We start from the raw sequence: 10,266 nt of genomic DNA on the forward strand, positions 1-10,266 counted from the left end.
ATATTTTGTTATGGACATAGCTCCACCTAGTGTAAAAACTAAATGTCATCTGTTACATTTGAATGTACTGCTCTGAGCACGTCGACCAGATCCATCCCAAATTTTGTTAGAAATGTGTTTAGACCTATTTATGCAGGTCATATTTTTTACAAACTCCTCCTCCGGATTTCATCCGATCCGAATTTCACATCTCAAGATGCTGAAGGTGAAAAGAGACGCAGTTCAAGTCTTGACACTGTACACGATCAAGCACGGTATCTGATCCGGCACACTAGGTGGCAGTAGCGCCCTCCGTGTTTAGTGTGTACTGGGACGACGAAGAAGTTGAAGGCAAGGCGAACAAGCCACAAGCGAAAGTAAAACCTTGCTAAACGATCCCCCTTTTGGCCAGAACCGATTGTGTATACGCTATTGGATGTCAGATTGGAACCATGGCGACAATGCTGAGGTTCGCCAATGTCTCGAAGCAGGTATGTGCTATATAACTCGCTGACCAGTTGACATGATGACAACGTGAGCAAACTTGACGTTGCCGTTTTTTGCGTTCAGATCCGTGCCGTCCGTCTGGCTTGGGTTCACTCCGTGCCGAAACCGAGCGTGAACGACGCAACAAAAAGGGTACATTTTTGCTTCCGGGTGACAAGTGCCGTTCGTTGTCCAGTTGAACTGGTTCACTTCAACGCATTCCAATGCTCATCATGGAGAAATAATCGTGACATTTGCTCGGACTTAAAAGTAAGCCAATGACCCGAAACATTCTCGTTAAAGCTAAACGGTGGACGGCATGTTTGTGCGGTCGCTAATCAATTGTTGCTTTGGCAGCGGATATGGCAACATTAGAACTGTTGCACACGCACACACAATCGATAAGTCTGTTCAGCAAACGACGTCGTCATGAAATCATTTAAGCGAATAAAGCCAATAATGTTTCTGTCGGGCTCAATGTATGTGTTGTTGGTTTTGGGGGGCAGTTAAAAATTGAAATGGTGGCAGGTGTGTGTCGACTCCCATCTTTTATTTGATTTGATGTTCATACTCGGATTAAAAAAAAAACAAATCTGAAGTTACTCATTACTCGAGCAGTTTTTTTCATTGACTACTTTCTTACTCTTACTCAAGTAAATATTTGGATGACTACTTTTGACTCTTACTTGAGTCATATTATTCTAAAGTAACAGTACTCTTACTTGAGTACAATATTTGGCTACGCTACCCACCTCTGCTCATATATCAGTTTCTCAACAATGTCTGCTTACTTTTGTGTTATTTCTACAATCCGATCCTCGGCTCGAGGAACGTGGAACGTCACCTCTCTGGGAGGGAAGGAGCCCGAGCTGGTGTGCGAGGTCGAGAAGTTCCGACGAGATATAGTCGGGCTCCACACACAGCTTTGGCTCGGGTACCAGTCCTCTCGAAAGGGTTTGGATTCTCTTCCACTCTGGAGTTGCCCAGGGTGAGAGGCGCCGAGCAAGTGTGGGTATACTTATTGCCCCGTCTCGGCGTCTGTACATCGGGGTTCACCTCGATGGATGAGAGGGTAGCCTCCCTCCGCCTTTAGGTGGGGGGACGGGTCCTGACTGTTGTTTGTGCTGGGGACTCCATCGTTCTGCTGGGGGACTTCAATGCTCACGTGGGCACAATGGTAGTGAGACCTGGAAGGGCGTGATTGGGAGGAACACAAGCGGTGTTCTGTTATTGGATTTCTGTGCTCGCCATAACGAACACCATGTTCAAGCATGAGGGTGTCCACACGTGCACTTGGCACCAGGACACCCAAGGTCGCAGTTCGACGATCGACTTTGTGGTCGTGTCATCGGACTTTCGGCCGCGTGTCTTGGACACTCGGGTGAAGAGCGGGGCGGAGCCGTCAACTGATCACCACCTGGTGGTGAGTTGGCTCCGATGGTGGGGGAAGATGCCGGTCCGACGTGGCAGGCCCGAACGCATTGTGAGGGAGGGTCTCCTGGGAACGTATGGCAGAATCCCCTGTCAGAAGTAGTTTCAACTCCCACATCCGGCAGAACTTCACCCACGTCTCGGGGGAGGTGAGGGACATTGAATCCGAGCGGACCATGTTCTGCGCCTGCATCGCTGAGGCGGCCGACCGGAGCTGTGGCCGTAAGGTAATCTGTGCCTGTCGTGGCGGAAATCCCTGAACCCGTTGGTGGACACCAGCTGTCAAGCTGAAGAAGGAGTCCTATTGGGCCTTTTTGGCCAGTGGGACTCCTTAAGCAGCTGATGGGTACCGACTGGCCAAGCGGAATGCAACTTTGGTGATCGCTGAGGCAAAAACTCAGACATGGGAAGAGTTCGGTGAGGCCATGGAGAATGATTTCCGGACGGCTTCAAGAAAATTCTGGTCCATCGTCCGCTGTCTCACGGAGGGGTAAGCAGTGCACCATCAACACCAACACTGTGTATAGTGGAGGAGTTTGAGTATCTTGTTCACGAGTGAGGGAAGAATGGAACGGGAGATCAACAGGCGGATGGATCCGTGCAGCGTCTGCAGTGATGCGGACTTGTTATCGGTCCGTTTTGGTGAGAAAATTTACCGGCCGATCTAAGTTCCTACCCTTATGGTCACGAGCTGTGGGTTGTGACCGAAAGAATGAGATCCCGGTGACTAGCGGCCGAAATGAGTTTCCTCCGCAGTGTGTCCGGGCTCTACCTTAGAGAGAGGGTGAGAAGCTCAGTCATCAGGGAGGGGCTCAAAGTAGAGCCCCTGCTCCTCCACATTGGGAGGAGCCAGATGAGGTGACTTGGGCATCTCATTAGGATGCCTCCCTGGTGAGGTGACGACCCAGGACATGGTGGAGAGACTATGTCTCCTTTTTCCTTGCGTCTTGTATTAATTAGGAAACGCGCCTACAATTATCTAATTAGTTTACGGATGTTAATGTTAAATGCAGTGCGCGAAGGAGCGATGTTAGGGATTATATCACAACACGGAATGAACTAACTTCAAATTCAGAAATGGCCAATAAAAAGCAGACAAATATTGTACTTAATATTTTCCTGGAGGATGCATTTGGGATTAGCCTTTGAAGTTGGTAATCGTGAAAAAATGAAGTGAAACGGACAATGATTTTCGTCAGTTCTTTTCCAGAATGAGAGTGGTTAAAGAGGTGGATGCTATTCACGTGGCACAGCTTGAAGTAGGCATCAGGTGCAGGTGGAGATGGGCCTGGCTCAAATTGGAGGGCAGAACAAAAAGGCAAAGAAATGAGGCAAATTTAATTTGAATCTTAAATTTGTACATCAACATGAGCGGTGGAAATACGTTTTTCTGTGTGAATATTATTATTTTTTTGCACAATTGTACTTTTCAGTCTTCCAATATTGCTTAATTTATGTCAAAATAAAATACAAATCTCTGCGGGGGCCCGGGGATCCCCCAGACCCCCCCCCCAACAATGTGTTTGTCACCTTTTTCTTGCCTTTGGCGTTTGCATGTCTGTAAACCAAAACGTCTTTCAACGGTATTGACTCTTTTTTGTCACAGTGGTTTCCATTAACAGTTGACACAGAAAGGCGTAGGAGAATTATCCATATGTCGGCTTCAAGACTGGAAGAGCAGCCCTCTCACAACAAAAAGTAACTACTCATCAGTATTTATGGTCTGTGACAATGCCATCACTGCTTTTGGTGAAAGACTATGTAAATCTGTTTCCCAGTGAGCTGACAGAGGCAGCCTATGAGAAGCTGGCCGATGAGACGCTGGATGCCCTGGCTGATTACTTTGAAAACCTAATGGATGAACCTTTCACTGGACCTGACTATGATGTTGTGTTCTCTGTAAGTCCGTCTGTTAGTCAAACTCATGTTGACCATTCTTACTGAGCTACAGTGGACATAGGTGAAACATATACAGTCATTTCTCATGTATAACGTGCACCCATGTATAATACGCACCTCCAAAGTTGACCTCAAAATTCTGGAAAGCCCTTCTACCTATGTATAATGCCTTTATACAACGCATGATTTTGCTTCTACCCATATAATCAAAGCATGAAGTATTATCTGTATTTTGTTAGTTTTTTTTCAAAGAATTATTCTGAAGTAAAGCAGTTTATTTGAACATGTAATACTTTCTTTTTATTTAGTAATAGTATTAGTATGTAATAAGAAAACACACAGTTGTGCTCATATTTTTGATTACCCAGGCATAATTTGTAAGATGGGTACAATTCTTTAAAGAAAACATGAAGGACCAGGCGAAACCCATTTTATTTTAATGGGATTCAAATTAAACTGTCAATCATTTCAGAAAAGCATTATCATCAAACAAAACATAACGCTGAAGAAATTAATTATGGTTGTTGTTCAGTCATCAGTCATATTTAAAAAAAAACAAAAACAAAACAATATTTCACAAATTCTGCCAGGGTATGTAAACTTATGAGCACAACTGTACATATATGCTGTCATACGTACGCCTGTCATATTGGAATGAAAGTGTAGGCGACACCTTTTTCATAACCTCTAGGTGGCGATGGTGTATTAGAATGAAAGTGTACACCTCTCTCATAACCTCTACGTGGCAGTGGTATATTAGAATTAAAGTCTACAGCTTTTTCATAACCTCTAGATGGCGGCATACTTTTATAAAATATGTTTTTTTCATTTCCCCCTATACCTATGTATAATGTGCACCATTGACTTTTGATATCTTAAAAAAAAAAAAAAAAGGCACATGTACAGAACATAGGAATTAATATTATTCACATTTGGGAGAATTTCAATATTGTGATATGGTATTAGTGCGATTGGTTACATTCAGGTATTGCATATATTATTTGAAGATGTATAATAACAGAAAATGTATCAAACCTTTTCTGTACCAGCTGGGTTTGTAGTTCTGGAGAGCTGTGTGCTGTTGTAGAAGACAGTTGTCTGGTGGTGGTCTCCCTCTGAAGGAAAATATTCAGGTTATTATGATGACCTCGTGTGTTTCCATAAAATTAAACGATGTCAGACAACAATGATTCATTACATGAGTGATTATAAGCTACAGCTAAACTATATGGAAAGCGAACGTCACAGTACTCAGAAGTGCCATTACTAGCGACACTGCAGGAGCGACGTAGCTTCTGAATGTGACTAAGCTGTCTAATAATTCATAAAATGCAGTACATTGTAGTGGTCTGTTTGCTGTGAATTTGTCACCGTATTCTGATGGTAGACTAGCGATGTGCGAGCTTGTTATAACGAGTCGTTGAACAACAATTCAAAACATGGCTAATATTTACATTGGCAAAAACATGAGTGTGAATATCAATAATTAAGTTGACATACATTTATGTTCTTCCTTCCTAGTAATGTACCATAAAGTTGAAAGACCTCAGCAGTTCATGTTCATGATCAACCTTCGACCAATACACTCACTCTCTCTCCTCTGGACGTGTCCAAACCATCGAAGTCTGCTCTCTCTAACTTTTTCTCCAAAGCATCTAACCTTGACTACTTGACTATGTATTTGGCTTTCTTGATCTGATACTGTACTATTTATTGTAAAAAGTAGTCTTTTATGGACTTATATTGAGACTCCTCGTCCTTGTCTACTGTTATAAAAGGCCGAGATAGCTTGAGTGAAAGTAGTCAACGAGGTATTTTTCTTCTGACTCAATAAGGTCCGTATGTAATAGGAGGAGGTCTGGTTTAAGTGTTGTGATATCATCCATCATCTTAATTCTCTTTGCCTGCGATCGGATGCCATCGACGTGTAATGGGTGCGTGCATCGTAATCTTAAATCGATTGGGTACGATGTATTCTTTGTTGTTGGTTTTTTTTGACCGTTTTCGGGAGCTCTTTTTGGTATTGTGTTGACAGATGTTCTTTAGAGAGGGTGCTAGAGACGCTATATTTAAGCACGGCAAAGCCAGGGTACATAGAAGGGTAAGGAACAAACACTGAACATAGAAAACAAACAGTGACAAGGGGATAATATGGTGTGTGGCGGTTGTTTGGAGTGCGCGAGAAGAGTTTTGAGCGAATTCTGTGTTTAGCGTGTGTGGAAACAAGCAGAGCAGGAAAGCAGACGGGCGGGAGTGAGAGTTCATGCTGGCGGCATGCGTGATTGTTTTTTTGTTTTGTTTGTTTTATCGAAGCAAAAAGTGGAAAGAATGACACAAGCTACAATACACTTGACCATTCACGAGGACAACAGATCAAAAGAAGTACTTATCTTTTGTACTAGAAGAGCCGGGGCGTGACGTTGGCGTCACGTAACAGTTGGCCGTCGACAACTGGCCTCGCTCGTTTCCCTCTCTCACGCTAATTCTTCATCAACGGGTACAAGATTTTACGCCTCGCGTTGATTTCCTTGGGGAACTGGTCGTTCATTCCAAACGAAGCCGCTTTGAGCTCCCGATATTTTGGTTTCACAAACACTTTTTGATGAAAGTTTTCAAACTTTGCAATGATGAGATGTGGTCAGTTTCCGGGACGAGGGCCTCCTAATTGGTGGAAACAGGGAAAGGTAATCTTGTCGACTGTATCTTGAGCACGTACATCATGAACTTTTTAATCTGCACCTCGGGGTCTTCCGAGGCATTTTCCGGAATGCCCGAGAAAATGAAATTGTCGCGCGTGCTTTGTGATTGAATGTCCAGCGTAGCTTCTTTCATGATTTCATATTCCAGTCGAAGAGTTTGGAGTTGACATCGTGTTTGATCGAAGCGCAGTATTATCTAATCTTAGTTCTTTCACCTGTGGTTGTGTGAACTCCAAGCTCTTTCGGAGTTTGGCGATCTCTTGGCGAAGCAAGTCAAGTGTAGTTGACAATTTCTTGTCGATTGAGAGGAGGACACTCATTTGTGCCTCTGTCAAATCAAGTAAATCCTCGGTTGAAGTAGAAGAATCCTTTTCTTTCAGGTTTTTTCCTCTTCAGCGGCAGCTCAACAACGAGGGCTCAGATCATCCATGACAGACGTTGGCGTTGACGTATAGCTGCGTGAATCGCAAGTGGCTCTGTACGAGTCACCGCTGGCGTAGGAAAAGAGAAAAGAATGAAGCGACCATCCGCCGCTGAAAAAGGAAAAAGAGACATTTTGTCTTGTCATAGCTGCTTTTCCAAGTCTATGCAAGGGGCGCCGCCATGTTTGTCGTCTTCAGAAATAAGGCCATCTCTTGCGTTGTCACAGCATGCTCACCCCCACCCCCCCTCCTCTTTCTCAGTCGTCTCGGGAGGCAGGTTTGATTGAAGAAAAAGGGTACACAAAAATAAACCAAAAACAGGCAGAAAAAGGAAAAGAAGTTGTTCTTCGCACGTTCGTTGCCTTTTGTGTTGACCCCCTGGTACATCACAGACCTCACACTTGGCTGGAAGCGGGACTTGCACTTTTATCAGCAACTTCTCTGATCGCCTGGCGGTGAACAAGTCGAGGCTGGGAAGCCGAGTCCACCTCCGTGGTGTACGTCTGTATACGTGGTGAAAGAAAGAGAAATTGGCGTACGAACAGCCAAGTATGTCAAAAACACACATTCCTTGTGTGTTTGGTGGTGGTTGTGGTTGTTTCTCCGTTCCCGTAAGATGTCCCTTTTCCTTTACAGAGTGGCGTGCTGACAGTAAAAGTGGGGGGTGACTACGGAACCTACGTGATCAACAAGCAAACTCCAAACAGACAGATTTGGTTGGCATCTCCGACGAGGTGAGACCAGATGATACGATCTGATATAGACACAACAGTATGACCAATCTACAATACGAGAAGTTAAGACAAACAATCTGTTTTGGTTTCCACTGACAGCTATTATTTAACATTTCGTGTTATCGGGGTTGCAGTTTTCAATGCTATATATAGAGCTCATTCATTCAATTGAAGACTCTAAAATTGCTCTGGAGGGGGCAGAAGCCAGACTGCAATTGCTGGTCCGCGCAGACTTTGAGGCAGAATGGGGACACAAGTTCTGGTCCCGCCGCTTTGTTGATCTTTTGTAGTTTGAAGATGCATCTCACATCCTGTTCGTGAACGATGGTGGTACGGCTTGGTGGTTGTGGGGGTGGGAAAGTATCCTTTTCAAATCCGCAGTAGAAGGTGTTCAAGTCATCGTACCGTATCTCATCGGACTTCGATTCTGCCACAGCTTTATTGACCGAGCAAATGGTGGTTTCCGAGTGGAATACTTCTCGTATAACGGTAAAGACAAACAGCTCACAGCAGCCACGTGATTTGAACAAATTACACGAAATCTATTTGCTTCAGTTTGTCATGGAAGAGACATTAAGCAATAGGAGAAAAACCCTCTATATCGAAAAATGTCATTAGCCTATCATGAAAGTTCATGATAGGTTATAACTTAGGTACATACCAAAACAATGAACAGATCAGCAGGACACAAAGGCAAGAATGTGTATTTCATTGACTTTACACCCAAGCATTCTGTAATGGTTGTTTCTTTTGAGCAAGACTTCCTTGGTTCTCTTTTGCGTTTTCAGCGGTCCAAAACGCTACAATTGGACAGTTCATGGTTGGGTCTATAGTCATGATGGCAGAAGCCTGCACCAGCTCCTGTCTGAAGAGTTTTCCGCCATATTCAAAAAGAACATGGACCTCGTCGACCTTCAGTATTCCTGATACGCCAATGCTTATGCTGTCCTGTTATTGCTAGAGTTCTAAAAACAACAAAGAGTAAATAACATCAAACGTTATTTGAGCATCTGTTTATAATTGCAGTGGACAGTATTCATAAGATGGACTGTTATCTAGATGCTGCCAAGTGTGCTTTTAAGGATGCATTTATGTTATTTCGGACATTGCACATATATGTCATGTCATATTGTGGTGTAAATAAATGGGCAATCTCGATGGAGTTTGCACGTTCTGAATTTGCTTATGTGGTTGTGTACTCATTTTAATTATTGTCATAGAAAGATTCATTGTGATTCTAATCAATTCAGGATTAGAAGAGGGTAAAGGTGGACAGGATCAACTAGTGACTGCATTTTCCCCATAGAAAGGAAATCTTAAGTCTGATTGAACATCTCAGTAAGTTAGAAGGCTGCAACACGAATTAAATACGACTTCTCGATGGCAGCGGTTTTACCATCAACCTCAAACACACACAAAGCACGACAGGAAGTGGGATTTTATAGAAGATTGTATTCAATGTAAAAGGGGAACAACGGGGTAACATAAAGAGGGACTCTCCCACAAAAAGAGAATAATAAACACGGTAATAGAAAGAAATATTGGACATTGTGTGTTGCTGGACTAACAATGAGCGTGAGTAGGTTACAGCGTGTTGAGTTAGTCCAAAGTTGGAACTTGTGTGAAGCTGGTATTTTACCCCAAAATTAGTAGGCACTCATTTTGTACTTTCTGGCAACGACTGCCATGCCCTACTCACGAGCGTAGCTCAGTTGATGGTAATAAAAACCTGGACCATTGAGCAAACGGCAGAGGAGGGGGAGAGGAGGGGGATTTGGGGGATTTGGAGGAAAAAGCTCAAGTGCGGGAGCCCCGTTTGTTCTTGCATTTTGGTCTCATGTAAATTGACGACAAAAATGGCTTTAAAATCATATATTCATATAAAATAACCTCAACTCGGTACTCTCTTTACTCAGAGGTCAAGTATACCATAGTGACTGTTTCTACTTTTGTTTTGCCAAACCAACTGCTTGGAGTCAAATCAAGACTATAATAACTGATTATACCATGGTTACTCTATCTTTATCGTTAATGCCAACTTCCCTATATCTGCCACTTTAAGAATTATAACTCCTGCAGGGGTGTCAATACGTGTTTTTTTTTTTTATTATTATAACTCATCCCCCCTCAATCATGTCGTACTCACCGTCAGTGTGACGCTAATGTACTTACGACCATATCACGTGAACGTCCTCGACAGTATTTGCATGAGACCTTCCGATATTGGTCCAACTCTGTATCCCGCCAGACATGCATGCACCGCATCTCCCCAAGCTTCCATCCACCCATCGTCCTCCCATGGAGACCGCTTCTCTCCTCCCTCCAACTTCCTGCGATGAACCTGCTTCAGCCAGAAAACTCCAACAACAATACAGCGTTGAATCAAACGTTGCCAGCCAATCGCGGGGCACATACAAACAAACAACCATTTGCACTCACATTCACACCTCGGGGCAATTTAGGGACGTCAATTAACCTTACTCATTGCGATAAATAACTCATAACTATGCAAACTTCCTTCACTTGCACTCTATTTCTGAAGAGGTTTCGAATTTGCATAGCCACTACCAATCACACGTCATTTGTACAGCCGGGTACACTACTTCTATTTGTCAG

The 10,266-nt window shown here is 43.6% G+C and overlaps 1 protein-coding gene across 4 annotated transcripts; it reads left to right on the plus strand.

Annotated features, from left to right (window-relative positions):
• Positions 1-312: 312 nt before the first annotated feature.
• Positions 313-8,828, plus strand: fxn (frataxin). Of its 4 annotated transcripts, none has more exons than XM_061673209.1 (6): positions 313-470; positions 550-735; positions 3,503-3,594; positions 3,675-3,795; positions 7,553-7,650; positions 8,439-8,828. In XM_061673209.1, the coding sequence occupies exons 1-6, from the start codon at positions 432-434 to the stop codon at positions 8,575-8,577; spliced, it is 675 nt and encodes a 224-aa protein (XP_061529193.1). In that variant the 5' UTR covers positions 313-431; the 3' UTR covers positions 8,578-8,828. The 4 variants fall into 4 exon arrangements, with proteins under 4 accessions (XP_061529193.1, XP_061529194.1, XP_061529195.1 ...); XM_061673210.1 differs by having other exon boundaries at positions 550-618; XM_061673211.1 differs by having other exon boundaries at positions 550-618; positions 3,519-3,594.
• The last annotated feature ends 1,438 nt before the right edge of the window (positions 8,829-10,266 follow it).

This window comes from Phycodurus eques, chromosome 3 (genome assembly GCF_024500275.1).
Source record: "Phycodurus eques isolate BA_2022a chromosome 3, UOR_Pequ_1.1, whole genome shotgun sequence".
NCBI classification, from domain to species: domain Eukaryota; kingdom Metazoa; phylum Chordata; class Actinopteri; order Syngnathiformes; family Syngnathidae; genus Phycodurus; species Phycodurus eques.

Excerpts from the sequence above, each read along its gene's own strand:
- fxn (XM_061673209.1), top strand. The coding sequence starts at position 432 with ATGGCGACAATGCTGAGGTTCGCCAATGTCTCGAAGCAG. Across the intron at positions 736-3,502 it reads ACATTTGCTCGGACTTAAAA|TGGTTTCCATTAACAGTTGA; the intron begins GTAAGCCAATGA and ends TTTTTGTCACAG. Across the intron at positions 3,796-7,552 it reads ACTATGATGTTGTGTTCTCT|AGTGGCGTGCTGACAGTAAA; the intron begins GTAAGTCCGTCT and ends TTTCCTTTACAG.